General features: G+C 44.1%; 1 protein-coding gene across 1 annotated transcript in view; it reads left to right on the top strand.

Moving 5' to 3' along the window:
- The window catches only part of crlf3 (cytokine receptor-like factor 3), a 143,761-nt gene that overhangs the window by 110,830 nt on the left and 13,331 nt on the right, over nucleotides 1-19,600 (top strand). Inside the window, exons 4-6 of the mRNA XM_084329939.1 lie at nucleotides 167-254; nucleotides 1,266-1,443; nucleotides 3,827-4,055. Coding sequence (XP_084186065.1) covers nucleotides 167-254; nucleotides 1,266-1,443; nucleotides 3,827-4,055 — 495 coding nt within the window. The remainder of the gene's footprint in view (nucleotides 1-166; nucleotides 255-1,265; nucleotides 1,444-3,826; nucleotides 4,056-19,600) is intronic.

The following is a 19,600-nucleotide window of genomic DNA, read 5'->3' on the forward strand; positions in this document are numbered from 1 at the left end:
CCTTTAACAGCTGTTCAATCAGCCAACGGCAGCCATCTTGCAGCTGATGCACTCTGGGAGATGTAGTTGGTAGTTGTCTGAGGTGTCTTGACATGCTCCACTCATGAGTTTTAACTCAACACTCCTTACCTCTGATACCCCCCCCCCCCTCTCTCTCTCTCTGCAGGGGAGGCAGCTCTGCGTTGTGGCCTGGGAGAGAAGGAGGACAAGTTGGGCAGCTTCACTAAGAAGGCTTTACACATTCAACTGGACAGGTGATATAGAGAGTGTGTGTGTGTGTCTCAAGTGTTCCTTTATTAATCCCCTTGGTGAAATTCAGGTGCCCTAGCAGCATGGGGCGGGGTACAGGCAGGGAAAAAGATAATAATAGAAATAGTAATAATAATAGAGTAGAACACAGTAATAATAGTAGAACATGTGTGTGCCCATACAAGCTACAATCGCGCGCGTGTGTGTGTTTGCTTGACTTGTACATCTGTGTTCCTATGTAAAATGGCCTGCTTGTACACAAAACACAGTCATACTTTTTGCCTTTGTGGAATGTATTGGTGTGTGTGTATCTTAGTGGTGGGCAAACGATTATTTTTCACTTTTCTGTGGCTATTTTGCTAAATTATTGAACAGCACAAACCAACTGCTAACAATATAGTACTTCCATCTACAGCCTTTTAAAGTACAGGCCTGAAAGGAAAGGTTCCAGACTTCAGGCTGTCATTGACGGCAAAGGATTTGCAACCAAGTATTAAAAGTGATTCATTTTATTTATTATTTATATTTGTTTTTAGCATGTCCAATTACTTTTGGTCTTTTTTTAAAAGGGAGGTGCACATGTATTCCTAATTCCTACACTGTTCACCTGATTTGGCTGTAAATACCCTCACATTAAAGTTACACATAAAGTTAAATTTCCTACATAAGTTTGTGTCCATTGTGGTGGTCTACAGAGCCAAAATTAGCCAAAATATATGTATGGACCTGACTGTATATAACCACCTCCCTGCGAATGCATATCACAACGACCAGTGACAATCTAAAATTCACATCACCTGGCTGTCAATCGTTGTGCGTGTTGTTTGACAGCTTGTACATAAGATAAGATATTCCTTTATTGATCCCCTTGGGGAAATCCAGGCATCATAGCAGCATGGGGGAGCGGGGAGGGGAGGTACAGGTAAAAAAAAAAAAAACATGCATATGTGGTGTTACTCGTAATTTCCCGCTTGTGCACATACTCTCCTTTGTCTAATGTGTGTGTGTGCTGGCAGCCTACCTGAGGTTCCAGCGCTAGTGGATGTGCCGTGCGTGTCGGCCCAGCTGGATGACTCCCTGCTGGGAGCACTGAGGGAGCGGGTGTCACGCCACGGGGCCGTCTCCTCACACCCTCCCGTCCAGATAGAGGAGCTGCAAGAGAGACCGGGCAGCGTGCTGGTTCGCTGGTGTAAGGTATGGGCTGTGTGTGAGGATGTAGTTCTGTCAATGATGTAATGGGTAGCCAGGCAGACATTGTTTTCTGTAACCATAAGATGTCATAATACTCCTTAAACCTCTATTAATATAGATCCTATGGATGTGTCATATAGGATAGGTATGGTGTGTGTGTGTGTTAGGGCTGCTTGATTATCGTAATCACGATTATTTTGACTGATATTGAAATCCTGATTATTAAACACCCATTGATTTGAGAACATCATATGACACCGACTGAATTTGTTTTACCGTTCTCCTCGACCGAAGGCTCCATTTCGGTCATCTTCTACAAGTTACCAAAGACGTTTCAAAATAACTGGAGAAACGCGCCGTGCCTCCCTCCTCCCTCTCCACACGAGCTGAAACTACTGTTTGGGCTTGGGGGGGGGGGGGGGGAAGGGTGAAGGAAGGGTGCACTGCATTTAGAACACAAGACAAAATGACAGCAACGCGGCATGCAGCACAATGATCGTTTTATCTTGATAATCTTGTTTTCATGATTGTGAGAAGCCAAATTCGTAATTTAAATTGAAACTAGCCAACAATCACATGTAGGGCTGGGCGATATAACTATAACGATAATTATCCCGATATATTTTAACACTTTGAGTGCCAGGGATGCGATTTGTCGTTAGTTCATGCCACCAGTTGAGTGCCACCAACGACATATAGCGTTTGTTTGTCGTATTTTTTTTTATTAGCCATTTGAATTCATATTTCATCAATCGAGCCTCACGCTAGTGTTGCAGACTCTCTCTGAGCTCAATTGGGAGGGGGGGGGGGGTCCAGCCTCCTCATGTTACTTTTCCGGCGAGGCATCTGAAGAGATCCAAGTCTTCGCCGACCCTCAGACACAGCGTGGATTATGTATTTCCAGTACCCAACGCTGAATCAATAAACGCAATCGATATTTGGAATGGCGATCAGGAATTGGAATACCGTAATCTTTTTGGATAACATCTGATCTGAGGTAAGCAATTTATTTTACCAGTCTTGGGGTAATCGGATCTATTTTGACCTATATCAACGTGTGCCCTATGTGTGTGTCTGTGTGTGCGCGCTGATCAGGAAATGAGAGAATATATTTTTCAGATCGCTTCTCTAGCGTGCATAAGTACACATATACTATCGATAATCTAGCTTTTATTTGAAAACACTTCATAAATAGGCCGAAAAATTACAACGTTTTTTGTGTATGCCAGAATATTCCAGTAAAGGGCGATTATCACGGAATCTATATATTTTCCTGAAAAACGAGGGCTTTTCAAAATGCTATAAAACGGAAATGAACCGATAAAATAATAATAATAATAATAAAAATCCGTCTCGACAATGTTGACTGCAAACAAGTCATTGATAAACGACGGGCAGATTAGACACATAGCCATAATTTAAGACAGAGATTATGCGTTTAGAGCGCTATCATTGAAGCCATAATTTAAGACGGAGATTATGCGTTTAGAGCGCTATCATTGAAGTGGGTGGTGGCATCCAAATAGTGCACGCCACGCTGGCAATCAAAGTGTTAATAATCTATATCGGAAAAAAAATATCGGAAAAAAATATTGACCTGCAACAGGGCAGTTTTAAAACCAGAGACAGTGGACAGACTTGTCTTTCTTGCCTGCAACTTAAAGTAATGGCTTTGCTTGTCCAAATGACAATACTGACCAAATTGAGATTTATTTTTCTCTTGTCCATTTATTTTGTTTGCTTTCTAATTTAAAATACAGTTTGAAACCGTCTGTACACAGTAGGCTATGTGTGCTAGCAGAGCTAGACTCCAGTCACGAGTCACGGTGCACACCAAAAAAGCGCCAAAAGATAGAAAAGAAACTAGCAGAGCCAGAACTGTTCAACTCCCCTGGAGCCACAGCCAGCAGAGAAGCCGGTTTACTTTAGCTTTCAAACCAGCTGCAGCCTGAGAACTGGAGTGTGAGGGGATGTAACACTAAAGATGGCGGCAACGACAAAGAATTGCTGCAAAATAAACATACATCTGTTGTTAAAAAAAAAAAAATAATAATAATAATAATAATTTTTATACTTATAACAATATCGATAATATCGAATATCGAGTGATATGATATTGTTATCTATATCGTTATCGCAATATCATTTTTGGCCATATCGCCCAGCCCTAATCACATGTCTACGACCCCACACACACGCACAGACACACACACTCATACATATACCGTAGTAACACATAGATCATTTAGGTAGACATTTTTACTGTACACATACAAAGATGAAAAGAAATGTGATTTTAATTTGTTCAGTTTGTGTGTCGTAACTTTTGTTTATGTATGTTGTACATACATAAACATTTAGTACATGCTGTGTATCTGTGTCTCAGGTGGACGAGGACTTTGCGGCGGCTGACTACCGGATGCAGTACCGTCGTTGTGGCAGTGGGGGTGCTCAGTATGAGGACGCCTACATCGGCAGGGACTGTGAGTTCCTGGTCCTCCATTTGGACCCCCACACGGAGCACCTGTTCAGGGTGTGTGCCCGCGGGGAGGGACGCACCGAGTGGAGCCCCTGGAGCATCCCGCAGACCGGATACACCACCTTAGCACAGCACGGTAAGGGAGCGTACAGACTGCATACACACAGGGGTGTAAAGTACTTGAGTAATTGTACTTCGTTACAATACTTAAGTACTGTTTTGGGGGATTTGTACTTTAGTCAAGTATTATTAGGTTTGTATACTTGTACTTTTACTCTATTACATTTCAGAGAAAAAAACATACTTTTTACTCCTTACATTTAAAATGCAGACCTACAAAGTACAAATCTCGCAGGTCCAACTATTTTAATTAGTATATTTGTTTCTCTGGCCGAACTAATGTTAACGTTATTAACTTATTAATCCTGCGGCCAACATTGTTAGTTCAAACTTTTCACACTGGTTAAACTTTTATGATGGCTATAGTTGTGTGGAAATAGCCTGTTGCTATTTTATATTATTGTTTGATGCTGTTTAACTCATTGGACGCCATGCATTAGCCTCATCCTATAGTAGCTACCGCCATCGCTGTAAACGGTGGGAGTCGCTCACCTTGTTTCCAGGGCTATAACTATTTAAATATTATAGCTATATATGCAATACTATGGCCCATTTGACATCGAGTATCTATCATTCAAGATGTGAAAAAGGAATATTTTTCCATCCATACATTCTCGTTTTATACCGTGGTGAATATAAGTATGGTTTTAGAGTGGTCTGGGGTAATTCCTGGAAGGCTAATAATAGCCCGCGACGCATATTATACTTAATCCATTGGCATTTCGTCCCTATACACGCTACAATAAAAAATTCAAATGCATATGATCGGTATATTATGTTCCATCATGCATGCATGAAAGGGGGGGGCGGTCGTTTATGATTAATTGATTGTCAATAACGGCATTCGTTAGTACAGCATATGTTGATCAGGGCGATGGCTATGAAAACAATGGACAACCAAGCTGAAATTGACGTTAAATTGCTCTTACCTGTGGCCGATGATAATCCAAAAAGAATATTCCAATTATTTGATTTCCATCTGCTAGATCGTATGTCCATTTGGCCCACGCCATAACCCCCAACAGTATAATGAATCCGGCGTCCCGAACGCAATTAAATCCGATCGAGTGAAGATCTTGATCCACGTTACAAGAAAACTCCGCCTGGATGACTTTCAATGCCGCACAGCCAGAGCACAGAGACACAAAGGGAGTGCAACATCGGCCACATACCACCGGCGGTATCGGACCATTGCGATCTCAGACACAATGCCACACAGTACCACAGCATACCTGGATGATTTATGAATGGAAATAGCGAATAAAAGAAATAACGATCCAATAACGAGTATACTCGTTGTTGGCGTTATTCGATTGGCGGGCTATAACAAGTATACTCGTCGTTGGCAGGGAAAGAGTTAATGGGGTATGCTATTGTCACTGAGGCTCTCAGTGCTTCACTTTTTTCTTTTTTTTTGATGAGCACAGGCAGTAGGCTGCTCAGGGTTGATATAATAATTTGATGTAAAAATATTAATGTATCTCAAACAGAAGAAAACATACATAGCTCTCCTACAAGAGACACATTTAGATGCAGCAGAATCAAAAAAGTTTCAGAGGGATTGGGTAGATTTTTTACAGCACATTCTCTTCTAGCAAAATAGGTGTCTTGGTATTGCAATTTAAGCCTGGGGGGGGGGGGAACATTCTACTCGCTGGAGATTTAATACATCAGAGCTTCAAGATGATCATTCATGTGAATTTATTAGAAAACATATATTGGAATACTGGGAAATAAATGAAGGTACAGTCGGCAATCCAGGTGTGGTATGGGATTGCTTTAAGGCATATATAAGGGGTAGATTGATACAGCACTCTTCCCTAAGGAATAAGCAAGCAACTAGCCAACTCTTAAAGTTGGAAACTGACATTAACACTTTCAGTGCCACGCTGTTTGGTTAAAGTTACCCTTAGAATGCCAGCCTTCTAGTCGTTTCCGTGGTCGTTGCACTATGTTCGCGAAGCTGTGTGTGTGTTCTGTATTATAGCTGTAGAGACACGGTGTGGCTCATTTTGACAAACATTACTTGTAGTTTTTTTTTCATAGATTGCGAGATAAAACACGTTATGTGCAATAAGCCCAAACCGTTCCGTTTTAACTCAAAACTATGATCGTGTTTGCCGAGCATGTTTTTCGTCCGGTGAAACACAGAACTGTGATCATTAGAAAAACACGTTTCAGATTAGGTCAAATAGACATAGAATGTACCTTACCTTAGCCAGAAGGTATTCCAAAAGAATAATTCCAAGTGATCGCATCGCCATCGCAATTACCAGTGTATATTTTCATTTAATTTCAAACCTTTATTTATACTCGTGAAAGCACTGAGGTTTCCCTCATTTACAGTGATGACGAGTTAACAAAGGACACAAATATCATAACAGTTAATAATTACAATGAATTACAATTACTACAATGATGGATTAAAAACAATTACATGATTCAGTACATAGGTCAAGTGCAATGCCTTTAAACTCCATGAATGACGGGAATGTTCCGAGCTTTAGAGTCTTTTGCAGGGTATTCCATGTGTATGGAGCATCGTAGGAGAAGGCAGATTTTCCAAGCTCAGACCGAACTCGAGGCACCCTGAGCACAAGCCGATCATTCGAACGAGTTTGGTAGGTGACAGCACTCCAGACCAAGAAAGATGTAATATAAGGTGGAAGTTTGCCAATAATTGCTTTGTAGATAAAAAGATACCCATGATAACTACTATGTCTATACACAATTCGATGGTCAAATACGCTTATGCAACGGAATTCCGAGGCGAGGACTGTGAATTTCTGTCCCAGCATAAGGAGGGGCCACTCGCGAGGAGAAACTGAAAGTGAAGCTGACTATCAGCCCCCAAGCCATTGCAGTTCAGTTCCTAAATGATGCAGATCGCTCTGGGCAACTGTGTAGAGCGGGGATCAAAGTAAAAAGATCATACTATCCAAAAACTACTTTTTACGTTTATGGCACTCAGTGGTCGGCGGCCAAATACATAAAAAGCCTGTTTTAAAGAACTTGAAAATAAGCATGTGGACAGTGGATACCCAAGTGTACTGGCTGACCTAAGCAAGATGACATTTGAACTGAATTCTATTTTGCAGAAAAAGGCAGAATTTTCATTGTTTAGATGCAGACAGAAATATTATGAGCAAGGAGAGAGGGCAGGGAAACTATTGGCACAGAGGGTGAAGCAGCAACAGGCCCAGACTTTGATCACAGGAATACAGAATGATTAAGGAGGGATTGTGACAGACAACAAGGAAATAAATGACTCTTTCAAATCATTTTATCAGAATTTATATACATCACAGGATACGTGGAACAAGGGGGAATTCCAAAGTTTTCTGTCCAAGGCTAGCTTACCAGTGTTATCAGATTCAGAAAAGGGGCAACTAGAGGGGGGTATTACCTTAGAGGAAATTCAGAGTGCGATTAGAGGCCTGAATGCTGGTAAATCTCCGGGAGGGGATGGATTCCCTACAGACTTTTATAAAGCATTCTCAGACCCGTTAGCTCCAAAGCTCCTCACTGTCTTTGAAGATGCGTTCCGGAGGGGAAGCCTACCGGGAAGTATGAAGGATGCAATTATTTTTTTTTATATATTTTATTTTACATTTTTCAGAACATTGTACAAACATGACAAACAGTATACCAACATGACATTACAGACACACTCAGACAGTGAAAGTAAAAAGATGCATTAAAGAAAAAAAAACAATAACACATTTTTCACATTTGATATTACAACACGGTTACCAGCCATACATGACTGAGAAATATTGTGTTTGGTTTGGGGTCCCTCATAGGGGGACTGTGAGATCAGACGGGCGAATCAGCTGCCGCCTCTAGCCTCATCGAGGTAGGCTAAGAACGGGTCCCAGATTTTTGAAAACCTTTTAAGTGAATCGGTTCTCAGGAACCTTAGTCTCTCCATCCGTATGACAGAGGTCATGTCCGCCATCCACAGTTGGAAAGAAGGTGCTGAGGAGGACTTCCACTCCATCAGTATTTGTTTTTTAGCAACCGTTGTCCCCAGTGTCAAAGATTGTTGTGCAGCTGTAGGAAAGCTCAGAGAGGACTCAGAGCAGCCGAAGATGGCGAGCTCTGCCCCCGGCTGTATAGTTATCTTGTAGGCCTTAGAGTACCAGTCAAATATTTTGGCCCAGAATCCTGTTAGTGAAGGGCAAAACCAGAAGGCATGAGAAAGTGTACCCTCTGATACCTGGCACCTGTCGCACAGAGGTGAAACAGAGGGGTAGATCTTGTGCAATCTATGCTTGGAGTAGTGGAGACGATGCACAACTTTAAATTGGATCAGCTGGTGTCTACTATTGACTGAGCCAAGTTGTACTATAGACAGACTCCTATCCCATATAATATCAGATAGATCAATACCGAGTTCCTCCTGCCATTGTTCTTTAATCTTCTCAGTAGAGGCCATATTACAGTTGTCAAACAGACACACAAACCTAGAGATGAGGTGCTTGGAGTGGGGAGGGCTCAGCAATATATCAAAGAAAGAATGTTCAATTGGGAGCTCTTCGAAAGCCTGAACTTTGGATCTAACATAATTTCTGACTTGTAAAAATCTGAGCCAGTTGGTGCCGGGCAACTCAAACTTCCTCTTTAGTAGATCGAAGGATGCAAAGTGACCGTCTATGTATAAGTCCTTAATGGAAGCTAGCCCCTTCCCACTCCAGGCAAGGTAGCCCCTGTCTGTCCATGGAGCCGAAAAAGTGTGATTAAAACAGATTGGTGCATGGATAGAAACATCTGGTAGGCTCAAAGCACCCCTGATTTGATTTAAAATTCCGACAGAGTTTTCCACGACAAAACTTAGTTTCAAGCTTCTTAAGATCCCGGGTACCCCTGGTTTGACAAATAGCATAGCTGGCAAGGATGAGTTAATAAGGGAATTAGCCTCCATTCTCAGCCACAAGGGGGCCCCAGGAATCAATTCACCTGTTGTCCCCTGCCGCCAGTACATCAGAGCCCTTACATTGGCAGCCCAGTAGTAGTGCCTAAATACTGGCAAGGCCAGCCCTCCCTCAGATTTAGGTTTTTGCAAGTGCATTTTTGAGATTCTGTGATTCTTATAATTCCAGATGTAAGACAGAATTACAGAGTCCAGTTCCTTGAAAAAAGACTTTGTGAGAAAGATGGGAAGATTTTGACAAAGGTATAGGAATCTGGGGAGAGAGACCATCTTGACAGAGTTTATGCGGCCTATCATGGAGAGGGGTAGCACTTTCCAATTTTCAATGCATTGTTTTAGCCTTGAAACATAGTCGGCAAAGTTCAATTTAAATATTAATTTAGGATCTTTGGGTATGGTCAGACCAAGATAGGTGAGGCGATCTTTTGCCAATTTGAATGGGAGATTTTCCAGGAAACCGGGAGTGAAGGTGTCAGAAAGAGGCATAAAGTCACTCTTTGTCCAGTTAATTGTGTATCCGGATAGCTCACCGAAAGAGGTAATTAATTCTAAAAGAGGGGGAATCGATATCTCTGAATTGTGTAGGTATAATATTACATCGTCAGCATACAAGCTGATGCGTGTCTCGACGCCTCCAACTTTCAAGCCTACAAGACTTGGGTGACTGCGTATTTTTAGGGCAAGGGGTTCGAGCGCAACGGCGAATCGGTTCTCAGGAACCTTAGTCTCTCCATCCGTATGACAGAGGTCATGTCCGCCATCCACAGTTGGAAAGAAGGTGCTGAGGAGGACTTCCACTCCATCAGTATTTGTTTTTTAGCAACCGTTGTCCCCAGTGTCAAAGATTGTTGTGCAGCTGTAGGAAAGCTCAGAGAGGACTCAGAGCAGCCGAAGATGGCGAGCTCTGCCCCCGGCTGTATAGTTATCTTGTAGGCCTTAGAGTACCAGTCAAATATTTTGGCCCAGAATCCTGTTAGTGAAGGGCAAAACCAGAAGGCATGAGAAAGTGTACCCTCTGATACCTGGCACCTGTCGCACAGAGGTGAAACAGAGGGGTAGATCTTGTGCAATCTATGCTTGGAGTAGTGGAGACGATGCACAACTTTAAATTGGATCAGCTGGTGTCTACTATTGACTGAGCCAAGTTGTACTATAGACAGACTCCTATCCCATATAATATCAGATAGATCAATACCGAGTTCCTCCTGCCATTGTTCTTTAATCTTCTCAGTAGAGGCCATATTACAGTTGTCAAACAGACACACAAACCTAGAGATGAGGTGCTTGGAGTGGGGAGGGCTCAGCAATATATCAAAGAAAGAATGTTCAATTGGGAGCTCTTCAAAAGCCTGAACTTTGGATCTAACATAATTTCTGACTTGTAAAAATCTGAGCCAGTTGGTGCCGGGCAACTCAAACTTCCTCTTTAGTAGATCGAAGGATGCAAAGTGACCGTCTATGTATAAGTCCTTAATGGAAGCTAGCCCCTTCCCACTCCAGGCAAGGTAGCCCCTGTCTGTCCATGGAGCCGAAAAAGTGTGATTAAAACAGATTGGTGCATGGATAGAAACATCTGGTAGGCTCAAAGCACCCCTGATTTGATTTAAAATTCCGACAGAGTTTTCCACGACAAAACTTAGTTTCAAGCTTCTTAAGATCCCGGGTACCCCTGGTTTGACAAATAGCATAGCTGGCAAGGATGAGTTAATAAGGGAATTAGCCTCCATTCTCAGCCACAAGGGGGCCCCAGGAATCAATTCACCTGTTGTCCCCTGCCGCCAGTACATCAGAGCCCTTACATTGGCAGCCCAGTAGTAGTGCCTAAATACTGGCAAGGCCAGCCCTCCCTCAGATTTAGGTTTTTGCAAGTGCATTTTTGAGATTCTGTGATTCTTATAATTCCAGATGTAAGACAGAATTACAGAGTCCAGTTCCTTGAAAAAAGACTTTGTGAGAAAGATGGGAAGATTTTGACAAAGGTATAGGAATCTGGGGAGAGAGACCATCTTGACAGAGTTTATGCGGCCTATCATGGAGAGGGGTAGCACTTTCCAATTTTCAATGCATTGTTTTAGCCTTGAAACATAGTCGGCAAAGTTCAATTTAAATATTAATTTAGGATCTTTGGGTATGGTCAGACCAAGATAGGTGAGGCGATCTTTTGCCAATTTGAATGGGAGATTTTCCAGGAAACCGGGAGTGAAGGTGTCAGAAAGAGGCATAAAGTCACTCTTTGTCCAGTTAATTGTGTATCCGGATAGCTCACCGAAAGAGGTAATTAATTCTAAAAGAGGGGGAATCGATATCTCTGAATTGTGTAGGTATAATATTACATCGTCAGCATACAAGCTGATGCGTGTCTCGACGCCTCCAACTTTCAAGCCTACAAGACTTGGGTGACTGCGTATTTTTAGGGCAAGGGGTTCGAGCGCAACGGCGAAAAGCGCCGGCGAAAGAGGGCAACCCTGCTGGACAGAACGGAGCAGTGGAAACCTGGTTGACTTCTCCCCGTTGGTTATAACTGAACATGTTGGACTGGCATATATGAGTTTTACCCAGGATATAAATGTATCACCAAACCCGAATCTATGCAGTGACTCAAACATATAAGGCCACTCAACCTGATCGAACGCCTTCTGTGCGTCAAGTGATAAAATCGCAGCACCCCTGGTCCGACTATGACCAGCATACATGGTGTTGAGGAGGCGTCTGACATTGAAGAAGGAAAATCTATTCGGAATGAACCCTGTTTGGTCAGGGTGAATGATGGTTGACAGGTGTTTATTTAGTCGAACAGCCAGCATTTTAGTAATTACCTTTCTGTCAAAATGTTGGAGTGCTATGGGTCTGAAGCTGGCCGGGTCTACTTCCTCCTTCCCCTTTTTTAAGGATGCAATTATTACATTGATTCATAAGAAGGGAAAAGACCCAAAGCTCTGTGGAAGCTATAGGCCTGTGTCCTTAATTAATGTGGATGCATGGGTCCTGGCTAAGATATTAGCGACAAGATTAGAGGGATGCCTTCCTATATTAGTCCACCCAGATCAAGTAGGATTCATCAAGGGATGGACTTCTGCAGATAATTTACGTAGGCTTTTACATTAGGCTTGGCAAATGAGGAACAGCACAGAACCGGTAGTAGCTTTCTCTCTCGACGCAGAGAAAGCATTCGATAGAATTGAATGGGAGTATTTATTTGTGACTCTTGAGCGGTATGGGATTGGTAGCTCTTATATTACATGGGTAAAGCTACTGTATGAATGCCCAAGGGCATCAGTCCTTACCAATGGGAACATATCCGCCCCTTTCAAACTTCTGCGCGGGACCAGACAGGGTTGTCCCCTTTCCCCTCTTATATTCGCACTGGCCTTAGAGCCTTTAGCTTCGGCCATCAGGGGAAACGTGAACATAAAAGGCATTGTTGCAGGTCAAGAAGAACACCAGATGCTATTATATGTGGACGATATTCTGTTGCTATCGAGCAATCCAGAGGCTGCGGTACCAGAGATTATATCTGTGATTGACTCCTTTACACGTATATCAGGTTACAAGATTAATTGGAATAATGCCGTTGTCTAGATTGTGCCCCCCGGATATCCGCAAGAATTGGAGATTTAAATGGCTCCCATCTGGGTTGGTCTACTTGGGTGTCACAATTACTCCAGGATTGAAGGATATAATGCAGGTGAATTTATTACCACTTATCCAAAAGATTTAAAACAATCTATTGAACTGGTCAAAACTTAGTCTGTCATTGATGGGAAAGATAAATACTGTAAAAATGATTGTAGTACCCCAGATTAATTATGTAACATACATGTTGCCTTTGGAATGATATGCATCAGTCGAGGAAGGTGGTTTGGGATGCCCACGAATAGACTGGTACCATTATGCCTCTTGCCTTATGCTCCTTCTTGGATAGCGATAAAGAGCTAGTGGAACCATTATCAGTGCAAGCCTTCCTATACCAGACGAGAGGGGAAGTTCCTTATAGAGACCCAGTACTGACATTTGCTAGAGAGAGTTGGAAAAGGGCTCACCAGACATGTAGCATGGGACCCCTACTATACAAAAGGATCTTCAATTTGGTATAATAAATCATTTAAAATTGGTAAAAAGTCTAATGTGGGTGGGTGCAGGGGTAATGTTAGTAGAAGACGTATTTGATGGTATACGCCTACTTTCCTTTGAGCAGCTAGTGTTTAAATATAACTTACCCAGGAATTTTTTTTGGACATTTTTACAAATAAGGAGCTGTATTAGAGAGATTAAATGGAAAGCGTCCAGGGGGAACGTCTTAAGTTCTATGACATGCTTAGAAAGCACCAACTCCCAAATTATGAGGGTGCTAGGATAACATGGGAAAAGGATTGTGGAACGCCCTTACCTAGGGAGATCTGGAAAACAACAGTACAGTCATGGTACTCTATAGCCCGAGACATGCAGACACGTCAAAACCGCTCTCAAAGAGCACCTACGGGTGGCTGCAATTAGAAACTGGCCCCAGTAAATGTCCAACCCCCCCCCCCCCCACCCAACCCCCTCCAATATACAGTTTTTTCCCCTTCGAATGTATATATATTCTTTTTTATGATCTCTTTCTTTTAAACAGTACTGTATATTTGTATGTCTTGCATGCCATAAATGTCTTGATGAAACAGTACTGTATGTCATAAATGTCTTGATTAATTGAAAATGGGGGACCCTGATGTAAACGAGACTAAAGTCTTTTTCTGGTCTGCATCCCCTTAACAATTGTTTGTATTGAGCCGTACTGTATTGTACCCATTCTGCAATCTGTTAATAAAGTCATCAATCAATCAATCAGATTCAAGATAATGAATAGGAGTTACTGGACTCCATCGAAAATGTCAAGACTGGGTCTCAGGGGAGATGATATATGTTGGAGGTGTAATAAAGATAGAGGTACATTGGTTCACATGCTATACAAGATACAAGAGTTTTATTTGTCACGGCATACAGGTATACAGTGAAATGCGGGGGGTCTTGCCTGCAACGATGTGCATAATACAATAGTAATAATATATAATAAGAATCCAACCAATAGAGCGTCATTGTGCAATAAACAAGTAAACAAAGTAGGGCATATCGGTATCTGTACATGAGTTATTTACAGAGCATGGTAGGACATGCTAGGTCCTATGGTAGTGCAGTACACTGTTAGCTACGGATAAGGCACTGGGTCTTTATGTACACTGCTATGCAATGCTATATTATACAATCTCAAGTTCTACTATACTATTCTTAAAGTGACCTTTCCTTCTGTAAAGTGTCCATAAGTGTGAGCGTGTGCAGCATGAGTGTGTATGTGCTCATGTTAAAGTGGCTGCTAGTGTGTGAGCGTGTACAGTACAGTGTGTGTGTTGTGTGTGTGCTCATGTGTGCTTGTGCGTGGAGAGTTCAGTGTTCAAGGCTCTGATGGCCTGGGGGAAGAAGTTGAGCCGAAGTCTCTCTGTCCTCGTTACTGGTGTTCGCAGGCGTTTGCCTGACCGCAGCAGCATGAACAGGCTGTTGTTGGGGTGGTGAGGGTCTTTCATTATCCTGCAGGCTCTGGATTTGCACCTCTTGTTGTATAGGACCTGCAGGGTTGGTAGTGCAATACCCGTGGTACGCTCGGCTGAGCGCACCACTCTCTGTAGGGCCTTCTTGTCCTGTGCCGTGCTGTTGCCATACCAGGCAGTGATGTTTCCAGTCAAGATGCTCTCTACAGCTCCGGAGTAGAAGGACTGGAGTATCTTCCCAGATACTCTGAACTTCCTTAACTGTCTCAGGTGGTAGAGGCGCTGCTTCGCCTTTTTTACGACTGAGTGTGTGTTGTCCATGTCAGGTCCTCTGAGATGTGGACCCCCAGGTACTTGAAGCTGCTCACCCTGTCCACGGTAGCCCCGTTTATCCTCAGTGGTGTGTGTGTCTCCTGCTGTCTCCTCCTAAAATCCACGATCAGCTCCTTGGTTTTTACCAATGTTCAGGAGCAGGCTGTTGTCCTGGCACCAGCGTTCCAGTACCTCAACCTCCTCCCGGTAGGCCTTCTCGTCGTTGTCCGAGATCAGCCCCACTATATGAATGTGAGATGGTTCAGGACTTCTGGTCAGCTATTATTAAATATATCAACTACATATTGGAAACGAGGTTCATTGAAGGGCCTGCATTATGTATATTGGGCATATTGCCAGTGGAGCAGTGGAGGTTTCTCTATGACGACACGTGAAACACAAATTCACTCATAATTCATAATTATTATTAATTTATATATATATATATATATATATATATATATATATATATATATATATATATTAGGGTGCATCAAAATACACATTTCCAGCGTATTGATTTGTATGGGTGCTAAAAGTGTTACCATCCATGTAAAAACAATACATGCAAAATATTTTTGCAATACGAGGTGATTTAGATGTGCAACGGTACATCAGTACATGCTGTCCTCTCCCAACATGGCCTGCTGTTAGTGTGTGTGTGTGTGTGTGTGTGTGTGTGAGTTGCAACATTGTTTCATCTCGCACCTGGTCCTGCAATTTTTGGGGGGATGGGCGGGATGGGCCTATAAATAGCTTTACCTGTGTGGCTCTGCATCAGAGTTTACTCAATTCCCCCAACTCCACCATCACCCACCACATGATCCAGCTCTCCAACTATATCTCCAGCTATCCAGTTCTCACAAGATGGCGTCGCCGCCCTTAGGCTCCCGCCAGAGCAGCCGCAGCCTGGTCTTTGGTCTGGGCCCCAGCATAACCAATGCAGATGCCATCATCACTGGTGCCAAACTGCCAAGTGGTCGCCAGATCTTGCGGTGCATGCTGTACAACTGCGACACGCAACTGCATGCCAAGCGGCCAGGTTTGACCGGAGCCTTGTCACGGTTCCATGCGGCTAAGGACGTTTTGGAGCAGGTGCAGCCATTTTATGGAAAGGCCAATATTCCAATGGTGAGTGATCGTCGAGCATGCGTCAAGATACTAGCGCTTGTCGATGCTAGCAACAAGCTGCGGCAAATTCCAAAGGCCAGGCGCTCCAGTGAGGCTACAGCTCGACTGGTGGACGCAATGGAGCACAAGCTGGATGCCACATTCCCGCTGTGGTCTCCAAATGCAGAGGAGCTGATCTGTGATCCAGAGGACATTGCTTTCCTGGCCAGCATGAAGGGCGACAGAGTGGCCACATTTGGAGCATTGGATGCCAATCTGCAATCCAAGTTGAAGCGGCGACAGGAGCGTGAAGCAGCGCAGCAGGCATGCTTTACCAAGGAGCAGCAGGAGATGACTGCGAGGTCCAGCATGGCGGTGGTGTTGGAAAGCGAAAGTGATGAAGACAGCAATGCAGATGAAACAGCTGCTCCACCGGCTGAGAACACACCCACCCGTGAGCGTAAGAAGACTGGCACCACAGCCTTCATTCCATCAGACATTCTCAGCCGGCCGAGTCTTGTGTCACTGGCTACACGGTTGAAGATCACACCAATGCAGCAGGCTGCCTTCACGCGCAGTCTGATCGAGGAATCCGGTGGCAATTCGGCAATGGTCTCCACATCCTACGCAACAGCAGACCGAGCGCGCCGCCACGTGTTGCAGGCCATCAGTGAGGACCAGCAAGAACAGTGGACACCACCTCCCATGTGCACCTTGCACTGGGACAGCAAGTTGACGCCAATGCTCAACAATGTGCGCCAGTTGGAGGAGCGTCTGACAGTGGTGATCAGAGAGGCGGAGCGCCTCAAACTGCTTGGTGTGCCAGCATACATGAAGGGGACTGATGAGGCATGTGGAACGATCATTGCCCGGCTGACATGCAAGCTGCTGCAGGACTGGTGCTGCACCGATCAGGTTGTCAACATGGCATTTGACACCACCGCGTCAAACACTGGCCATCTCACGGCAGCCTGCATTGCCATCCAGCTCTCACTGGGTCGACCACTGCTCTGGTCCGGGTGCCGGCACCACATCGGCGAGGTGCTCCTCAGCCACATCTTCACTGACCTCAAGGTGGAGACGTCACGCTCGCCAGAGGTTACATTGTTTACACGTCTGCGCGACAACTGGAACCTGTTGCCACACAAGGACAGCGGCCCATTGGCCCGCTACATTCCTGGCGATGCCGAAACACCGTTCCTGGGCAAGTTGCGTGCTGAACTAATTGTGTGCGCTGCAGGAGTGCTCGACTACAAGCGAGGCGACTATCGTGAGTTCGTGCAGCTATGTCTTGTGTATCTGAGTGCAGACAGTGCAGAGCACACTCCAGTTAACTTCCAACGACCGGGAGCACTGCACAAGGCGCGGTGGATGGCTAAGCTGCTCTACACTCTCAAGCTGGCCTTGATGGAGCAGCACATTGCCTTGCTTCCTCAGGGGACCATCACTACGCAGCAGCAGGTGCTGAAGATTCGGGCGTTTGCCAACTTCATCACGCACATCTACGCAACGTGGTGGTTGACCTGCGACACGGCCGTAGATGCGGCATGGAATGACCTTACACTCTACCACAACCTGTACGCATACAAGTCTGTTGACGAGGGCATCGCAGCATCAGCGATTAAGGCGCTGAAGCGGCACCTATGGTACCTGTCAGGCGAGATGCTGCCCCTGGCACTCTTCAGCACCAAGGTGCCAGTTGGCGAGCGGCGCGCACTTGCAGATGCTATATTGGAGCACAAGCCGGCTGATATATCCATGCAAGCCCCACAGCTCCGCTTTGGCACTGGCTTCGGCAAGCCAAAGTTTCCAACCCTCTCGCCGACCACCAGCTTGGCTGACCTCGCCAACCCAGACTGCTGGTTCGACATGCACCTGCTGCACATCGATCCCGCGTTTCTTTCACTGGATGTAGAGGATTGGGTTACCAGTACAGCATTTCAGATGGGTGCAGTGAATGTACGTGCCATCAATGTTGTGAATGACTGTGCCGAGCGTGGCGTCAAACTGACGTCAGACTTTGTGGCAGCAGCCAGGAGCGAGGAGCACCTGCAGAATGTGCTACAGGCAGTTGAGCATGACCGCTCAACACAGCCAAATCTTCGCTGCTGCAAGCGCAAGCTGGACCAGGTCTAGGACTCTAGGATGCTTGAGACATGTTTGAAAGACTATTTCAATGTTGTTATCAAACATTTTGTTCTTAAATGTTAGGGTTAATAAATGTTGTTCTCAAAAACTATTTCTTGCCGTTTTTGAAATTGCCTTGTCATGTTATCTAGTAAAACGCCCAAAAAGGCCAATTTTCATATATTTCACATGCTGTGTGGTACCTCTAAATCTCAACGAATCTTTCCCAAACTTTGCACAAATCATTTTTATGTTTGTCCGAACAGAATGCAACCCCACACAGATTGACATGTTGAGATTACATTTTTGCATTGCAATTTGATGCACCCTAATATATATATATATATATATATATTATTATTATTTTTTATTAGAAATGTTTTCCTCTGTAAAAAAAATGCCAGTTAATTATTTCTTCTTCAAAAATTGCCAAAATTGCCAGCTCTGAGCAGGCCTGCACTGCAGTAATGACTGCAGTAAATATTCGTGCAGAATAACTGCACAGGTTGACCCAGGATTAAATAAATAATAGCCAATCAAAATAGGCTATTAACATCATCTAAGCACGGTCCGTGCATTTAAACTCTTGCCATTGAATGGGGGATTGAATGATTGACAGCCTTGACATCCAATCAGAGTATGGCTCCTACTCTGCAGCTCTGTAGCTACACGGAGGTTGAATGATTGACAGCCTTTAGTTCCAATCAGAGAATGGCTCCTACTCTGCAGCTCTGTAGCTACACGGCTGTTTCTCCCCTCACGGGATTGATTGATTGATTGAAAATTTTATTAACATAGCAGCCACGTTCGAAACCTCTATTAGTGTATCTAACATTTAGCACTTTAATAGCAACTTATTTTTTGCCGGCGGGACATTTACTGAGGACCAGCACAACACCTGTGGATATTATGATTTAACAAGTCTATCTGTCCAGGAGGATAACAACATTATTGCAGGTACTGTTAGCAGGCAGCCTAGCAGTTTCTAGCTTGGATGCTAATAACTACTAACGTTATCACGCTAGCTTGGATGCTAACTATCGTAATTAAGCTGATCATGGTTCATGGTGAGCTGTTTGTGTTATAACGAGACAGCAAATGAATGAATGAATGAAAACTTTATTTGGGTGAATCGCTTGGGTGACTGTCTGAGTGACCACCTGTCGGAGTCGGAGTCCCGAAAATGGAACGTGTGTCACGCATCAACAGCATCCTCACGCAAATGAAGGATCGATTAGATCACAAAAGACTGCGGTTTGTTGCATTGCTGGATTTGCAACTGCAGAGGAGGTCATTGAACGTTTCATCAGAAAAGAGCGAAGGATGGATTTCATTTACAAGGAGCGACAGGGACACTATTTCCTCCTAAGAAGTAACATCGTCAATGGTGAGTGAAATTCTTTTAAAAAAAATATTTAGTAACTGTGTGGGGCGGGTCTGTGTTGATTATGATTTAATAATAATAATCCTCACTCCTCCTCTTCCTCTCTCTCCTCCCTCTCTCCTCCCCTCCTCTCCTCTCCCTCTCCTCTCTCCTATCCCCTCCTCATCTCCTCT

The sequence above is a fragment of the Notolepis coatsorum genome (genome assembly GCF_963971535.1).
Source record: "Notolepis coatsorum genome assembly, chromosome: 14".
NCBI lineage: Eukaryota > Metazoa > Chordata > Actinopteri > Aulopiformes > Paralepididae > Notolepis > Notolepis coatsorum.